This window comes from Catharus ustulatus, chromosome 1 (genome assembly GCF_009819885.2).
Source record: "Catharus ustulatus isolate bCatUst1 chromosome 1, bCatUst1.pri.v2, whole genome shotgun sequence".
Classification (NCBI taxonomy): Eukaryota; Metazoa; Chordata; class Aves; order Passeriformes; family Turdidae; genus Catharus; species Catharus ustulatus.
This window is the reverse complement of record NC_046221.1, coordinates 13,493,160-13,512,105: the sequence shown is the minus strand read 5'-3', so window position 1 is coordinate 13,512,105 and position 18,946 is coordinate 13,493,160. Positions and strand designations below refer to the sequence as shown.

At 37.9% G+C, this 18,946-nt stretch overlaps 1 protein-coding gene across 6 annotated transcripts in view; it reads left to right on the top strand.

Annotated features, from left to right (window-relative positions):
- CCNY (cyclin Y) overlaps window positions 1–18,946 on the top strand; it is a 118,131-nt gene that overhangs the window by 79,652 nt on the left and 19,533 nt on the right. For all 6 annotated transcript variants that reach the window (XM_033056349.1, XM_033056339.1, XM_033056330.1 and 3 more), the window contains 4 exons: window positions 8,118–8,218; window positions 11,246–11,281; window positions 15,071–15,128; window positions 15,231–15,350. In XM_033056349.1, coding sequence (XP_032912240.1) covers window positions 8,118–8,218; window positions 11,246–11,281; window positions 15,071–15,128; window positions 15,231–15,350 — 315 coding nt within the window. The remainder of the gene's footprint in view (window positions 1–8,117; window positions 8,219–11,245; window positions 11,282–15,070; window positions 15,129–15,230; window positions 15,351–18,946) is intronic.

The following is an 18,946-nucleotide window of genomic DNA, read 5'->3' as shown; positions in this document are numbered from 1 at the left end:
GTATTTTTTGTCTTTTTTGTGCAGTATCTGCATAACTGATTATTTTGCAGGCAAAATTGAATTTCTCCAAGTGGGGGGCTGGTTAGAAAAAGAAGTGTCAAGAAAAGCTGTGGTTTTTTTTAACTGCTTGCCAAATTCTGTGTAGTAACAGATGACAATATTAGTTTATACAAATTCAGCTTTGAAATATTACTTATGAAAAAAATTAATATTGAGTCTTCCTCATTTAAAAATGCACTTTCTCAGCATGGTCGCACCACTGTTCTTTTTCTTTCTTGTTTGCTTTTGTTTGTAGAATATTTTATTTGGTTGAATAGTTTCCTGTGATCCCCAAACACGAATAGTGGGTTCCTGCTTTGATTTGTTACACTTTGTCAAGGGCTGACAGTTGCCATGTTTCAGATTCACCTTGTCAGTAGGTGTGATGGAAGAAACCAGCAGTTGTTCTTTTTTTTGGGGGTGGGGAAAGAATGAAAGGAGGGAGTGACAGAGTGCTATGGAGGATCTGTCATATCTCAGTCTTCCCACAGAGCCCAAGGAGACAGATGGCAGGTTGGGAATGGTGCTGGAAGTTCCCTACCTCCAATATACCTGTTTGCTTTCTTCCAGCCTGTTTTAATTCCTAAGCAGTTGCAGCAGACTCTGCTTCTCTTTCCCATCGCACTGGCAGTCACTGTTTTTTGTTATTCTATGTTTATTTTATGCTGCCTTGGTGTGCACATGTCTTTTAATCTGCTTAGTCAAGCTGCTGAGAAGGATAAAGATGCAGACTGAGATAGGGGCGTTTCCTTTCTCAGAGAAGAGAGATTGCATCAGTATCTCTGACTGTACAAGGAAAGCAAACAGGAAGACAGACACGTTTTGTGTTTTTAGAGGAGGTGGTGGAGAAAGAGTGAATCTTTTACTATTGTTGCAGTAGGTTATTCTTTTTACTGTGTTTTTTGTAGAGGAAAGGAGCAGGGAAGAAAAAAGGTTGTTTTCTCCTTCAAGTTTTTCTAGAAATTTTCCCTTTCAGACAAGGAGAAAATGCTGTTAGCCCAAGTAATTTCTTCTCTTTTAGGCAAGATACACTTAAAATGAATCTGTGTTTATGAGCAGTAACACCCTTTAAAACTGAGGAATATTTTTTGCATCTTGGTATATTTCTGAAGGAAGATAAAGGCTAGGAAAGGGGAAAGAAAATAAAAGGAAGTAATGTCTCACTTTTGCATATTTTTTATTCTGGAGACTCTTTGCCAGCCTTGTAGCAATAGCAACCTTTCATCATTATATTTTTAGGTATCTGGACATAGCTTCCACTGTCTGCTGCCTGGCAACTGGATGTTCAAATTCCAGCAAACTAATACTGTTTTAGTCATTCCAGGTAGATAAATTAACACCAGAATTATTTTTTTTCACCATCCTGGGGAGAAGTTACTGGGCAGCGCTTGTGTCACAATCCTGGTCCATGTAAGTGACCTACTGGTGATTCCCATCGGATGCTTCTCCCCAGACACAGCCCTGGGGACTTGCAGAGGGGGCTGTTACTGTATGTGGTGAGGCAGGAACAATTTCTGTGAGCCTTTTTGCATGCTTGGAATAATGTATGGCAGTTACTCCTATGTAGCCCCCAAATTTTCTTGTCAGATTGAATAAAGAGGCTGTTCTGTTTCCCTATTGTGAAACTACTGGACATGTGACTGTTAATAAAGCACCTTCAACTAGTGATTAATGAGTAAATAAGATACATGCTGAAATGGGAACATAGTCTGAAAAGTAGTTTAATCTGTGAGAGCAAAGCACAACATAGAAAGTGAAATGTTGTTTTCAAGTGGACTGCCTGAGGCTGACTATTGTGAAGGTTTAAAATTGTTGTTGAAATGACTTAAGATATTTTAATTGACATTCCTTACTTGAAGAGAAGAACAAGATAAACTAGAACATAGATTAGAGGCTTTTCAGGTACTCTTGAACTTCTAGAAATTGCTTAATGTGATCCTTGCTCCTCTCCATTGCAAAATCACAAAAAAGTCTGTCTTGAGGGGGCATTTATAGGCCACCTGGTCCATTTAGGAGATTCGCTACACTGATGCCACTCCTAATAGATGCAGCTTAAGATTCTTTCCAGGCATCTAGTAAGTTAAAATTAACACATTTTATTTAACGGTTTACCTGAACTTACTGTTGGAAATGTGTTTTTCTAAAGTCTTTTAGTTAGCTTCTCTTCCTGTCATCTAGAGTGAGGAATTTTACCTCTCCTGTCAGCCTCAAGGCACTAGGTTATATGAAGTGATGAACTTTTTTACAGGGAGAAATAAAAGCTAACTTTTGAGTTAGAATGAGAACATGCAGGAGAGTTCTTTTACAAGGGGCTATGTCATACTTGCTTTGCTGGGAATGTACTGAGTCCCTCTGGTGAAATTGCACAACAGTAGCAATTACATGCTTTGTAAATATAAGCCTTTGAGCTGATTTTAACAGTCAAAGAAATATTTAATCTTTCACATTTGTAAAGCAGGGCACTTTATCAGTGGTTAAATAGGGCCTGAATGTGCTGCAGAAGAGTTTGCTGACATAATTTTCTATGTTGACATGAGTAAGGACAGACTTGGGAGTGCCAAAAACTTGGGAGTACAGATCTAGTCTAAGCTAGGCTAGTTTTGGACATTATCAAACATTGGTGAAACTAATCAACTGAGACAAAGTTGAATCATGAGGAACAAGGAATATTACTTAAGAGTAGTTGGACTGGATTTTTTCTTTAATTGCAGTTGTTGGCAGAGGAAATGAACATACAACGCTGCAGTTTCCTATTACTTTTGTTCTGGTGAATATACCTACACCAAAGATAGACAATTTTGCTGTATTGACAGTGTGCAAGATGAAAATAAGTGCAGAGCTTTGCAGAGCCATGTGTTGCATGGTTTGCTTGGTTTTGGAAGCGCTTGTTGGCCTGTAAAATCATGTTTCTTCCATGAAAAGTGTTGTCAAAACTAAATCATGTCCTGAAGCAACAGAAGATCCTCAAGACAGGAACCTCTCTTTTCCAAGTCAGAAACAGTCCTGGTATTTTTGCTTACTGTTGTAATTTGGCTTCATGTGCATTTTTATGTGCCAGTTTTGCCTTTTAGCATCTTGGCCAGCCTCTGCTGCCTGGAAGCTAATGGGCATGTCTGCACAGACAAGAGCAAGCAAGCCTCAGTTTTTCCATGGGGGAAAATATTATTTAATAGGACCTTTTAAAACCATACACTAACACACCTGGTTCATAGGAAGAAGAGACACTACTATCATTATTTAGTACAGAAGCTCCAAATTATCTTTTGATGGGCAAGTGCAAAAGAGCTCTAGAAAAGGCTGAAGCTGCTTTGCCCAGCTGGGAGCTGACAGGCTAAGGGCCAGGGCTGGTACAAAAGCTGTACAGCTTCATTAGGGGAGAGTTGTGCCCAAACAAAGGAATCCTGCTGAGCATAAGGGCAGAGAGCCACCCTAGTGCTGCTGCAGAGGCCAGAGCTGGCCCTTCTGGTCAATTCTGAGTGTGGGTTTTGGGCAGTGTGCACCATCCATTAGATGTTTTTACACAAAATCCTTCTGAAGTGCCTACTTTAACAAAAGAAATAGTAACATTTCTTCTTTCCCCAAAAATATAGTTCTAAGTTTTAAGTGATGCTTCCTGAGAGAAATTAACTCTTTTGTACATTCTCATTGCAAAAAAGTTAGGAATTCATTGTGATTCCTTTCAAAGCAGGTACCTAGAAGCAGTTCTGCAGTGTTTGTATGATTTTGATGGCAAACTAAGCCATTAGATTTCTGATAAAATGCTTTTATGTAAACTTCAAGTAAAAACTTGTAGTTCAAACATCTTAAAACACACAGGATTTGGAAAGTTGGAAAATGTCAGGATGAAGGTGGAAGAAAAATAAAGCAGTGATATTTGCTTAGTACTTGCTGTGCAAGAGGAAAAAACTGCTAGTCTCAAGAGATAGGAACACCTGCATTATTGGAAACTGAACCTTGATCTCTTAGAGCTTTTTCTGTAGCACATTCAAAAACGTCACAAGTTATAAAGCAACGTTTTCTATTCTACATCTTTTCCCGTTAAGAAGGAAATTCCACGTAACACCTGTTTTGTATTTTGTGACCTATAATGTCAGCATTTCTTAGTGAATGTCTTTGGTTGAAATGAGAAAAATAGCAAGTGCTTGTGGAGTAAAGAGCTACAAATCCTCTCCACCAAAAGAAATCACCAAATTGGCCAGAATTCATCTCAAGAGCTTGTTCAGTCTGGTTTCCTGTCTGGAAACAGAAGGCTGTCTCTAAGCTATTGCTGGCATGTTTGTTTTACCTCTTCATTACAACTTTCAGTGATGGAGATTCTATCACTGCTCAAGTTATTTAGGCTTTACCTGCTATTAGAAAAAGGTGGTGGCTTGGGGTTTTTTTGCCATCACCTCCTGGACTTTCATGTCCAATTTTAATTTTCCATAGTTTAATATAAGCCTGCTCTTTCTTATCCCATCCACAAGGGTCATGGAGAACAATGTCCTCTTCTATGGTGCTCTCTTCAACATGGCTTAAGGCCATTATTTTTGCTTTGTTCAGGAGAAAACCTTTCCAGCCTGCCAGCTTTCCCTTGTCAATCAGTTTTTTTGAATCTCTGATTGATGTTGCTTCTCTGTCCTCCAGATTCTCTGAAAGAAATTAATCTTTCTTGAAATACAGTGTACAAAACTGGACATAAAATTCCAGCTGAGCAGAGTGAATGGGTGCTCTACCCTGTTGCATACAGGGTAACTCTATCAATTCTATTGAAATACTGCTTTTTTTGAAAGAAAAATGTCCTCTGCAAGTCAGCTACAAATTCAATGAAAATTCAAGAAAAAATACTGTGATCAAAGTTGTTGCTCAGTATTTTATGTGGAGTTGATCAGACCTCTCTGGAATGTCCCTTACTTCATCCTTCCAGGTTGAAAGTGATCCCTGGGTAACCAGAATATCGTTTTCCAAGTAGTTTTGGCCATGGTTTCCTTGGTTTGCCCTTTGGGAATTTTATGTGAGATGAAGTTGGAAGTCTTGCTGAAGTTGAGAGGTGTGACATCTATGGAATCTCAGTTGGGGTACAGAAATAGTACTGCAGCTACTCAAAATACATGTAAAGTAAATCCCACTTCATATCAGTGAGGTACTTTGAATTAGTAAATATTTGTAATAGCGGAGGTGGTCAAGGCTTCACATGTGGCCTGTGCTTATTTTTCCATACGAAGATTTAGAAAAGAGGGTGTACCAGTCTGTCCTTTTTCCCAGACCAGCCTTATGGTGGGATAGAACCTTAGAAGGATTTAATTCGATGGTTTGACTAAATTCTCCAAAAGCTCTATCGTAATTCTCAGCTTTTCTGTTTTTTTCTTAATTATAGCCTGTTTGACTTGTCTAAATGGGGGTATTTTTGTGGTCAGCTGTGATGGATTTGAAATACAAAGGTGTTAAGTTCCTGTACAGTTTTGGTCACAGACTTAGCCATTGAAATGGACACAGAAGAGAGTTTGTCTATAGGACAGTGCTGAGTACTGAGCTGATACTCAGTAACCTCTTCTGTCCTTTGCAAGGATGGAGAAGGTTCCTGTGTAGCATTTTATGGGGGCTCAGAAAAGTCTGATTGGCTGTACTGTGGAACTTCAGATGTCTCCCAGCTTAATCAAGGTAAAATATGAAGCTGAGGGTGTTTTCCAGCAATTGGAAAAGGCAGAAAATTTGTTACCTGCTGTGTCATATGGCTGCAGTTGGACATCAGAGTAGAAGCTGGGAATGTGGATCTCCCGACAGGTCAGTTATTCACGTGGCACAGGTGTGTGTATATTAACCCAGGGGTGGAGGTTTATACTTGGCACCATTCTTCTCACTCAGAGAGGTGCTCCTTCCTGCCAAGTTGTTGTGAACAGAAAGTGAGGCATGAGACACCACGTATTTTCCTGAGGTGTGAAAAGTTCCAAGCCTAACGAGGTGTGATGTGGGCTGAAAATCCAAGAAGAGTTCTGTGATGTGGTAGTTTCAGAAATAAGGTGCGTTGCTCTAATTACTGATGTGTGTCAAATGTTAGAGTGCTGTTTACATAAGAAAATTTATATCTGATAGTGATGTTGCTGCAGAGTTATTTTCTGGTTTTTAATTGTACTTCCTTTGAATGAATCCGGTGTATTTATCTTAAATTTTATCTTTAAAGCATGTTGACACTTATTATGCAGAAAGAAAACTTTCCATGTGTTGGGTTTTTTAAATAACAACGCTGAGATGTGTGTACATCTCCTGTTTTTTCACCAGCTACTAGAGTTTCATTTTTGTTGTTTTTAAGTTGCTTTGCCTTTGTCATGCATTTGGAAGGTACTCAACCGACTAATGCAGATATTTAAACTAAACTGTGGTAGAATAAGAGCTATGAATCACCAGTCCCCTAGTAATTCTCTCTATGCATCAATGCTAGATAATAAATTTTATGGCATTAATATTCACAGTGCTTCTAGTTTTTCTCTTTCTTGCCTAACATACAATAGCTTGAAAGGTAGATGGGTTGTCAGCTTCCAAAGTATAACAAAATACCTTTCCAAAGTTCTGAAGGATTTTTGAAAAGGGGTATTTTTCATTTTCTCAGTAAACCTTTTCACTTCCAAGAAAAGGCACTTCAGCCAACAATTTTATTGCTCAAGTGAAGGACCTCAATAGAATTTGTTGGTAAGCTTTCAGATAATTTGAACATAATGTTTCTACAACTGTGGCAGCTCCAGAAAATGTTGGGTTTTTTTTCAATTGACAGGAGACTTTGTGTGGTTTTTAACTCACAGCTGTGAAATACAGAAAGATGACTTAGATGTGTGTAGGTTTTACCAGGAGTCTCTCTGTCTGTGTAATGAATGCTGTTAAGAAGTCAGCTGCCTATGGGAAGTGGAGCATTGGTGAGCTGATGGGTACTGGCACATGTAATAATGTCTGTTCAGGAAATTTGGAAAGGGGAAGATGTACTGTGGTAAGAGTCACAGGACCATATCCTGGATACTCAGTTGCTCTGAGCTGGTAAATACCTGTGAATTCCACTGATGGTATTGACATTGGCCTCTCCACTGAAATACTGGAAACAACATTAATTGTAGGATGAATTAACATTTCCATGTTGATATGCCAACTGAATTTTAAACCTATTCTGTTGTGAGTTAAAAGTGTAATTTGACTGATCTTCACTTTGCTGACATAGGTTCTTGGTCAAGTTATTTGCTGGAAGATGGAATAAGCAAAGATAGAATCAAAGAGGATTAAGGACTGTGATAGCTATTAACTGATGTGATTGGGTAGCTGTTTAGCCTGGTGGAGTGCTGGCTCCTCTAAACAGCTGATAGAGAAGCTCTCTCAGCAAAAAATGTTTAGAAATAAATACTGGTCTCAAATTCCATTTTTGGGCTGAATTTTTCAATGTTTTCCTATGGTAGTGCAGAAAAAGGATAGAAATATATTGAAAACCTTTTCTATTAAGAGGTGGGGCTTTTTATTTACTTACGCTCTTTTCTTCTGTCCTTTGATCAGTTTTCTTCCTTTCTGATAATAATCTATTATTGATGAGTTATTTTTTCTGAATTGTCTTTATTAATTTAGTAGTTCTACTGTAAATACCTCTTTCCCCTACTTCATTCTCTTAGAAGCTTTTTTGAGGGTTTAAATTTTTTTTTTCTGTCAGCATGGTGGCTAAACCAATCTGTTGCTAAACCAGTCTTCATTGCTAACACAATTCCTTTTTCACTCTTCCATTTACTCTTTTGGAATGAGGACAGAAATATAGGTTTTACTCATCTTTGCATTCCAAGTGTATGTATGTATTTGAGTAAGCCTGCAGAAAATTTTTTTACATGGTTTTGGGGAAGGAGGGACACAGGGGATTTGGGACTTGAAAGTATTAGCAAGTCTCAGGCAGGGATTTTTGTGACTTTTGCACTGTTAATTATTTCTCAACTTTCTGAACTGCTTCCAAATGTGATTACATTACTGTGTGTGTCATTGTGAGAGACAGAAATCTGTCATTTTAAATTTCTTATATCTCCCCAAAAAATGCTTTGGTATTACATAATTGCCATTGTTCTTTTGCATGTTTTTCATAGCATCCTCCTGGGCAGTTGAGAAGGAAGTACAGTTCCTGCTCCACTATTTTCCTGGATGACAGCACGGTCAGTCAACCAAACCTCAAGTATACCATCAAATGGTGGGTTTTAAATTTTATTTATTTATTTTTGCTAGCACTTATATTTTATGTATGTATTTATATGTACATATTTCTGAACCATTATTAAGGAAGCGTCAAAGGTTTTAGTTTTTGAAGTAATAAATCAGTCATGCTTTAGAGTTACTGGGTGATGTCTCAGATGAGCATTTTAAATTTCACTGGTGCCTTTTTACTTTTGAAGGGAAATGAACTTGATATTTGTGGAGTATTGTTCTTTACATTTTGTACAGTAAGAGGAAAATAGAGACCAAATGCTCAGGCATTTTCCGCTCTTGGTTAATGGCTGCTGAGAGCCTCTCTTGAGTTGTCTGTAGGTTGGTTACCTTGATAAATGCAGATGCAAAAATTTATTAAGACAGTATTTCTGCTGCAGAGGTGTTTACATGAGAGACAAATCTATTCAGACTAACACATCCAAAGGAGTGTGTAATATTGGTCACTAAGACAGTCCTTAATTTTTCTGTTAAAGGAAAAAGAGAGGAGAGGAGAAAGGTTTTGTAGTTAAACTGATGCCTGATTCCTCGTCAACTCTTTCTGCCCAGAATATAGTCTTACTTTTCTTCAGGTTTCCATCACTAGTAACTTTAAAATAGTTTTTATTAACACTTGAAAAAGGTTTTGCATTTCTGAGGTGTTTGGGGTTTTTTCCTCCTTGAATCTGACTCCTCTTCTCTAAAATCTTTTGTATGTAGAATAAGTGCAACCTTTTGGGTCTCTTTTTGCATCAGAACTGCCATGGCTTGTGGGAAGAAGAGATGGGTTCAGCTGCAGCAGCCAAAAAGCATTTTCAGGGGGGTCACAGGGCTGGCAGAAGCCTTGTGAAGGAGGAGACAGAGGGATGAGCTGGTGGTGGGGAGAAGGGTGGTGTGTTTGGGAGAGACTCAGGTGCATGGTGAGGGGCAAGAATTGTGGGGGCAGAAGAGCTGGAAGAGCCCAAGCTGGGATCAGGTGGGAGCTGTGCAGGCCTGAGCCCAGGCATGGCAAGGGCTGGAAGCTGCAAGGGCTCAGAAGGCTTGAAAAGGGACTCCAGAGGGTGAAAAGCTCAACTCTGGCACACAAAGTCTCTTCATCTTCTGTCCAGCTGCACATTTAGCAGGTTGAAGGGTGAGGAGATTGTAGGATTATTGCTTTTGTAGTACAACTTCATTTCTTTCCCCATGCTTTGCAGTCTCTGCAGGAAAATTACTATTGCACATAAGTAAATCTCAGAGGGAGGCCTTTTGCTCAGCTCATTTATCTCTTCTAGATCATGTTACACACTGGTGTGTTTAAAATATTACTGTGTGCACTGCAGCAGGAGGGGTGGCTGGGGTAGGGTGATGGAAAGCTCCATAATCATCATTTCTGCACTCTTAGTGCCTGCTGAACCAGCGAATGAAAGGTAGAGTGAAACTTGGATGAGTTACTCTGTTACAGCCTTGAGAGACTTTCACATTCTGATACAGATTTCTAAATAGTAAATATTTTCTAATTTAATTTGACATTTTGTTACAAAGGCAACCATATGGGCACCAAGCAGAGCTGTGCACACAGATTCTTACATCTGCTTTCATAAAGTGAGCTGGAGCTACAAGTGTGTTCCTAGGAGCATAACTTAAAATTAAATTTTAGGATTATTTCATTTTGTGAATAGCTTTCTGTCAAATCACATTCATTAATAAATGTGAGTTTTTCTTGTGTTCAGTTACAACTGTGGCCTTTAAATGTCCATGGTACACATCATCTCTTGATTCCTTAAATATGTATCTGTACAAAAAAGACAAATTTAAAAAACATTTATGGTCTAAGAACTTCTAATGCAGATAAAAACTCATAAAAATTTAGTAAAATATATTCACTTTTAAGACAGAAAAATATTTTCTACTCTATGGCTGTTCTAAAAAAACCCCCAATCAAACCTGAACTAATTTAAAATTCTACTAAAGTTTTGGCTCAAACATATTCTTTTCCCAGCATGCAGTATCTCAGTTTTCATGTAAAAATTCTGGAATAAAATCAGAGAGCAATCAATTGACTCTTAAAGGGTCTTTTAGGAAAAAGAAAAGGTGGGAATTTTGCATCAGTATAAGACATAAGCATCTAAAAGTGAATCACTGATGAAACAAACTGTCTACAAAGAGAATCAGTGAATTCCCTACTCCATCCTCTTTTCTCTTTAGCTTAGATTGATTTCATGCTGCTGCAGTAAGTAGGGAGAGTGCTGGCTCGCCTTCGTTCTTCAATAAAAATGTATTGTGAGTGAAGCATGAGCTGGGAGTTGGAAGCTGTAGCATAATCATAAGAATCATGCTTTCATTTTGTTCCATCTCAAATGTGAATGAGATCAGTTAGTTGTGTATGTAATCAAAATTTTAACTTTCTGTGAATATAAGGACACTTTTTGTCTGTGTGCAGAATATAAAGAGGAGTGCTTTGGAGTGTAGTTGAGAGTAGGGGAAATGCATAATGCAGTAAGTTATTCAGGGAGTCGTCTTTCCTGAGTTAAAATAAGTAACTTGATGCCATAAAACTGTAGGAGCATGGTATTTGAGTCTGCTGTTTGAGCAGCTACTTAAAGACAGACACAAACAATGAATTTAAATGTACAATCATAAGCCAATGGTGAGTCAAACATTTTGTGTTAACCTGGCAGCAAAACTAAAGAGAATGTCCAGTGCCTGTGATGCTTTGTCTTCAACTTTGGAAGCCAGTAGGAGTTTAATCATTGAGTTTAGTGGAGTAGGGTGCTAAATGGAAAGTGTGTGCAACTTGAAATGTGAAATATGAAGATTATTATAAAGTACTTAATTACTAGTAAAAGGATGTAGTTGGAATGTACAAAACAAATATTATAAAATAATAGTTTCTTACAGTAGTTTTCCTGATATCTAAGAGCGAACTAAAAAAATAGGTTGTTGACCATATACTGTTTGTCATGCTTTGTGCTAGGTTTTAAATTTGCATGTAATGTGACAGAAAATATAATGTGGCAGTCCTGAGATATTAACTCTGTATTTTTCTTTACAGTGTAGCTCTTGCAATATATTACCACATCAAAAACAGGTATGTGAATAATGCAATTTTGTACTGAAAATATCTTTTATTGAAACAACTAAATGGCTCAAACTCTAAAAATCCATGCTTAATTTCTTTCAAAATGTTTTTGGGTAGTAGTTTTCTTAACTCCCATGCTAGCAATAAGAAACACACATGTTTTCTATATACTATTTTACATAGAAAAATTAAAATTGGAGGATTAAGTAGCATAAAAAATGGAACATGAGCAAGCAGCTCACCATTGAAAAGCTCTGATGATTCAGTGTTTGGTTTTATATGCATTGACCACTTCTGCATTGTTCCATTTGTTGCAATTACATGTAAAAAATCTGAATAGTATCTTTCAGTTTTATATTTTTAGCTGCACCTTTGTAAAGGTAACTGTGCATATCAGTGATAGTTAGGATTTTGAAATAAAACCCATGAATTATACAGTAAGAGTGGCATTGTGAGCAGATGTAATTCAAGTGCCTCAGAAACAGAGCAGGTCCTGGCTTATCTCTCCTGGTGTAGTATGTTTTAGATCTCTGCTCAGTCAAGTTGATTGAAATTGAATAGAAAAAAGGTTCTCTAAAAAGTAACTTGGCACATACATGAGTTTTCTTCATGTTGAATTGTGCTTTTGTATCTTAAATTCCCTGTCCTCATGATGCGTCACAGTATCCTAAAATAATAGTTCCTGACATATCTAAGGAGAGTTTGTATAAATAATTTAAGTGACTTTTGTGTCCATGGTTTTTCAATTGGCCTTTTCAGAGAACTTGGCCTAGATCTTGATTTAACAAGCCACTTAGACGTTTTTTTTCTTCTGGACTGTAAGAAGTCCAACTAGAACAAAAGGAATTACTCATGAGTTTAAAGTTCAGCTGGTACGTCATTCAGGACCATGGTTCAGGTCACTGGAACCCATCACACTTCTTGAAACAAGGCTGACATCTCAAGAGAAACCTTTACATGTGCACAAGGGCAGAAAGGCTTAGGGCTTGATTCTCGCTGAAAGCTCTTAGAAGACTTTCCAAGCATCAGTGGGCCTTGGACTGAAACATGGCAGTATATAAAGCAAAAGTTGGAGAGAAATCTTCTGTCTAATTCTTAACCTCATTTACCAGGAAATAAAGCATGAGTGGAAATGCTTGGATTACTTGTTTATCCATCTGTGGTTCCTTTTTCTGTCTTTTTTCCATGGTCCCTGGATTAGTTTGGTTAACTAGTGAGTTTTTGCTATGTTTGATTAAATAATAGATCTCAAAGATAATCAGACACCAGAATTTTGTGGAAATTAATTATTAAGTGGTCTGCTAAGTACCATGGCAGGTGAGTAAAAGGTTTGAGAGACTCAGGCACATTCGAGACTACAGAGGGTGAGAAACCTCAGTAAGAGCTCACAAGTGAGCAGGAAGAATCCAGAGTCAGGGGCATGCAGAGCCAAAGTATGCCAGACTTGCTTTATGCTGATTGCCATGGAGCTGATCCCTGTCTGCAGTAAATGATGCCCACTTGTGGGTGTGCAGAGCCTGATGCAAATTTGACCTACAGCTGGTAGACAAAGAGTCCAAAACTTTACAACATAAAGAGTACTGTGTCAGCATCTTGAAAACACATTCTGCTGTTACTTTCTTGGGAAAGTTGCTATCTGTCCTTTCACTTTTGAGATGGAGAGGTGATTTAGTTAGGAGACTGGTTCCTGCTTTCCCTGGAATGTGCCTGGGGTGGGGAAGTGCTGTGGCTGCACTTGGGACAGACAGTCCCAGCAGTGATGCTGGAGCCAGGCTCACATGTGTCAGTTAGCAACTCTGAAACGAGGGATGGGAAACAATTTTCGATCTTGGGTTGTCTCTGATTTGGGAATGGAAGAACAATGTGATAACAGCACTCAGTTGTGCTTGCTGCTGAAGCAGCAACAGCAAACATATGTTCTGTTTCCTGCTGTTATCGGCGAAAAGGAAGTTGTTGACGTATGCGGGAGATTTTGGTTCATTGTGGGGGATGGGGGGTATGAAACCACTGTGACTCTTTGACTCAAGGTTCATTTTGACAGAAAATGAGTCAAGCATCTGCTTTTCCAGAGAAAAGATTCTTTTCAGACAGTATTTAGTTGGTCCTATTCTCCTGTATAGGAGACCTAAACCAAAATAACTTCCTAATATTTCAAACTCTCACCAATCTAATTTTTTTGAGAAACTATGCATAAAATATAATATTTCTTCACATGTTTCTCACACTTCATTTGATTGTAACATTCTAGTTACCATTCCTCCTTTTCCCAGTGTGTCCTATCATGGTTATACTGATCTGTTTTCTTTGTATTTTGTTGTCTTAGTTATTAAAAAAGTGATAAAAAACTATGCCCATCTTGTTTTTGAAGGAATGCATAAACATTGGTGAATTTGCTGAAGAAATAAAATAAACCCCTGCAAACTAACCATAAGAATGTTTGGGTAATCAGTAGATGGTCCGTTTTTGGAAGAATACAGTGTGAATTGTAGTGAGGACAAAACCTCTCAAGTTTTTTTTTAAATAGATTTTTGAGGGCAGTCACATGTGACTTCATAGCATACAGCAGCTACAACCTGAAGAAATGAAATAGGAAATATTTCCATTTGCATTGTGAAATGCCATGGTTTACTGTAGCACACCAATCTTTTCAGGGAGACTACTTCTGCATTATGACACTGTTTTTTAGGTAGGAGTGAAAGAGTCTGGCCTGGAATCCTTGCTGATAGGAATTTTCTAGTTATTACCCCAGTCCAGGGGTGGTTTTTTTTGTTGTTTGTTTTAATTTAGGTACTCTTCTTTTTTTTATATATTTAAAAATGTGTTTATTTCCAGTGTTAGCCTCAATTTTAGTAGAAAAAAAGGCACCTTCAGATGTTGAGGTTTAAATGTCAGCTGTTAATAAATGCATTTTGCAGACATGAATCCACTGTAAAACTTGTGGTTTGCATGCTCTGAGAGACACGTGCTGCTGTGTAAAGATAGAAAATATTTTCAGTGGTATGTTTCTTAAGAACTACATAATCAGAGTACCAGGGATGCTAAAAATAAAGATGGGATTGTAATAAGTATGTCACATTCTGGATCTGTCCAGAAAGTGCAGTTCTGGTACAGTTATACCCCTTGATTTTGTGTTTACTAATGTCCTTGCTGAGGTTACGTACGGCAAAAATCTTATATTGCATCCTGGATGTTAGGCTTGTGAAGTTGCATCAACGTGCGTGTTGATATTGAACTACTGGGATTTCAGAGAAACATCTTATAAAATCAGTGAATAGGAATGTTATTTCATCTGAATATTTTGTTGTATGTGCTTCTTTTGGCTTTCAGAAATCATTAGTACAATAGGGTTTTTCAAATAAATTAAAAGTGAAGTATGCATGTATTAATGAAAAGATTAGTGTTAAACAGCACTGCATATAAGTAAGTGTTTACAATGCTGGCAATAAAAGGAGGAAGAGGAGTTGAGAAATTGCAGGGGTGGACATGATTAAGTTAAAGGAGAGTAAGCTGGGCTGATTTTATGACAAGTTTGTCGTAGTATTTCTTAAACCTCACAGTAAAGATCTCAACAGTTTTGTATCTTGGGCACTGAAAACTGAGTGTTTTAGCATGCTTTGTAATATGAATTTCATATTCCATGTCAGCCTTATGGCAGAGTAGGTCCAACATCCATTGGAAAATCACATTTCATCAGTGTTTCTAAGCATCCCACAGCATGGGGAGTGTTGGAGTTGTAATGGTGCACTTGTGTCTGTTGTGTTCAGATAATGACAGTGCTTTGGTTCTAATACTTTTTAGGGACACAGACGGAAGAATGCTCTTAGATATATTTGATGAAAACCTTCATCCCCTTTCGGTAAGTTAATCTGCCTCTCCTTCCCTTTCATGTGAACTGTCTTTTTTTTTCTGTCTGCTTCGTTTTGTTTCAGTCACCTATTTGGAAGTATTTCTTCCTTAGAAATCCGAAGTGCCACCAGACTATGACAAACACGATCCAGAGCAGAAACAGATTTACCGCTTTGTCCGGACGTTGTTCAGTGCTGCTCAACTGACTGCTGAATGTGCCATTGTCACCCTGGTGAGTGTCTGAGGGATGACATCAGCCATCTGGCAGACCCAATTTTGTTCTCAAAAGTTGTGTTTGTATGATTTAATAGGTGTAGGTTCTGCCGGGGAATTTTCTCTCACTATGGAGACTGAGGAAATTTCTTGATGGGAAGAGATGCCACTGTTCTTTTTTATGTGTAGAGTAAGTGAGAAAGAAGAGATTGGGTAACATGTGACACAAAACCTGGGGTCCTGTCTTCACAGAGTGAGAGTGTTACAGGTCAGCAAGGTGACTGATAGAAAATATTGGTGGCATAGGTGGTCTGAACATGAGGGACTGTTAAAAGCAGAAAGGCTTCAGCTTTCGAGGGGTTTCCTGTGTTTCACTGTAGCTCCCAGGAGAGTCTGGGGAACAGCTGTGGGTGATTTGATAGCACTAATGAGAATTGATGGGCACATGAAGGATTCAGTGAGTGACTGGGACATGTTGGCTCTCTTCTACTTCCTCTGTACTTGTCATGGGATTGAACAATTGTATTCAAGTCTGAAGTTTAGCTATTTAGAAATAGCACAACACAAAAGAAGGTTCAAATTTTCAACTGGTATGGATCAGCATAGCAATGTAGATTAAAAGAGCTAAAGTGATCTCCACCAACTGGGAATTTCTTAATTTTCTTGAAATTTTTATCCTGCCAATTCTGACAAGTCTTCAGCTTTCAGTCACAATTTTGGCCATGTTCTTCACTCAGAGATTTTAGAATAACAAAATGGTTTTTTACCACTATAGTATGTGGTTTCTTAACAGCTTAGTTATGCATTTTAGATGGAAGAAGGGGAAATTGGAGAAGGTGAATTTTGAAGCCCAGGCCTACTCATTTCCTCTGTTAATCTATTTCCCTTGGCTTCTAAGATTAGTTGGCAGGATTTTCTCCTTCAGACAGTCAGAATGAATTGTACTAGCCAGTGAAGAACAGGAATACGAGAGAAATAGGGCAAGAAACACCCTATAGTGCTCCACTGTTCCATTTTGTAGTTTTACTCTTCCTAGTTGCTTGACACAGCCAATATTTGTTTTCTGAAATGACATTTTGCCTGTCTCTTTTACATAATTGTACTAAGTGCTTGTCCTTCTTCCTTTTCTTCCTAAGTGTTTTCTGCTAGAGACAAGATATGTTGTGTGAATCAGTATGTTTTTTCTGTAATTTAAGTAACCCACTGTCAAATACCTTGTTGTATTTATCTGGTGTTCAGTCTTAAATTATTTGATCAGTGAGGGCACTGTTTAGTAGAATGACAGAGGCCTTTTTTTCCCTCTTTTTTTAATAGCATTACCTTTCTGTTAGTGCAGTGCATGGAAGTTCTTCCCCAGTTTTATGTAACAACTTCCTTGGCTCTTCTGGTTCTTGTGTGGTTTCCTTGCAAGTAACTCTTTTGGTGTGATCTCCAATGAGTATAAATGTTTTTAGTTAATTTGTTATGTTGCAGAAGCAGTTTCCATAGTTGTTGGTGCCTGAAGACTTAGGTGACTTGTTTTTTGGTTTCTTTTACCCAATACAATGGTAACAAGAAAATATGTTATAGACTAGTTTTCAAAGGAAAATGTATTACAACCTAGTTCTCAGAGCAGCCATGCAGATATTCATGGATAGATTTGGTGCAGGTGATCAGTGTTTACCATTCTTCTATTCTTGCCTGTGTTGTGAGGGTAATAGCACCTGCCTGACCCCTCTTTCCAGAAACCTTCAGAGTTCATATACATAGTGTTTTACAAGTGTGAAATTCTGCTACTGCTGTTCTCAGTTTCCTCTGTACTTCTAGATCCCATTTCTTTATTCATTTGTGTCATCAGGAGAGGCCTCAGACACAGATTGGGTTGTTTCTGAAATACTCATGTGTGGAAAATTATCTGTGAAAAAGCAATCGACCCTTTCCGCCTTCCCACACTCCTGAAATCTTAATAATGTTGATACTGCTGTTCATGAACCTTGCAAGTGCTTTCAGTTTTGATATCCTGTCTGGAGAAGAAGAGATCAGCATTCTCTGCTGGAGCTTGTGTTTTGCCATGGTCTGGCTGTCCGTCAGAGAGCAATCTGATAGTCCTGTCTGCCACTTGTTCCTCCTGGGAGGGTTGCCAGAAGGCAGGAAGTCTGGGGATCAGAGACATTTTGAACAAGATGGTACAGTTTTATCTTTCTTTCACTCACTCTAATTATTTTTAAACAATTCTAAGCACCCTTTTTTACTGCCCACATTATTAACATGGTCTGAAGTGTGTGGTTGAATGCACCCACTGTTTGTCTTGGTACATGCATTAACCAGGTAAAAGCAGCAGTAACAATTAGTTCTACAGCGGGATGTGTTCAGCACAGGAGCTGAGTAAATGTGAAACTCCAGACTGAGATAAGCTATTCTGCAGCAAAAAGCCAGCATTGTGTGGATTCAAGCACTTAATTAAAATATTTCAATTAAAGCTTCCACTGTTACAGCAAAACCAATTTATAATTAAACAAAAAATTTAATTTTCACATAGCCTCCAGAGCTGCCAAGAGATTTCCCGTACTGATAGGTGGAAAATTAAAATCTCAGGTTGAAACAATTAAATACTAATTAACATTATTTATTCATAAAATAATACCATAAGAATAAAATTAGTTTTAAGAATTGTTTTGCCAATTTAAAGCTTGTGTCTAGTGGTTCTAACCCAAGTGAGTGGCATAACTGTATTCTGTGACCTTATTGAAAAAAGTTTCTCTTGCCCCAGAGTATTTGCTAAAACTGAGAAATGCCTGTCTCATCTTTAGCATCAACTCCAGTGCAGAGGTGGAAAGTTGTGCTTGTGTTAATCTACTAATTGGATGGCAAATAAAACTGTGAGCAGGAGTGTTACTCATATGAACAGGAAAACAATACAGTGTTTGCATGTCAGGAGAATTAAATATTTATGCTTTGTTCTTTTGTTCTGTGGAAACAATCCTATGAGCTAGACCTGAAGAGCAGAACGCTTCAAGGTTTCTGCTTTGCCCTGGCACGACTTTCTGAGATTTTTGCAAATAGGCCAAATTTAAGGTTCTTTGAATATACTTCTGTGTCCTTAGTGGTTTCAGAGAGGACACATTTTGCATTTGCAAATATGCTGGATCTGTATGCTATAGACAGATGAGATACAGTGATATGTAAATACATACATGAGCTGAATTATTCTGAGAAGTTCAGAGGAGCATGCTTTTGGAATACCTTACAGAGTTCATACTGTGACCGAGGGGATTTGATATTAGCAAATTTGAAATTAGAAGTATGTAAGAATAAATTTTCCTTATGAAAATAGGGATTTAATTAATCCAGCCAGATGTTCCTGAGTTCTTGCTGTATTTTACAGTCACATTTTTTGGCAGCTAGACAGAGAGAATAGTGCTGGGCTGTATTGTGAAAATTATTCTGTTTGCAGAGAATTTTGTTTTGCTTTCTATGTATTTGGAGGAATGGAGAAAGTTTTTTTTATTGGTTTCCTTTCACTAGGATATTTTTACTTTTGAATGCTGATAAAATACTTTATTTCAAAAGTATATTTCAATTGATGTATAAAAAACCTGATACTTAAAAGCAAAGGAAAGCACAAAAGGGTGTCCA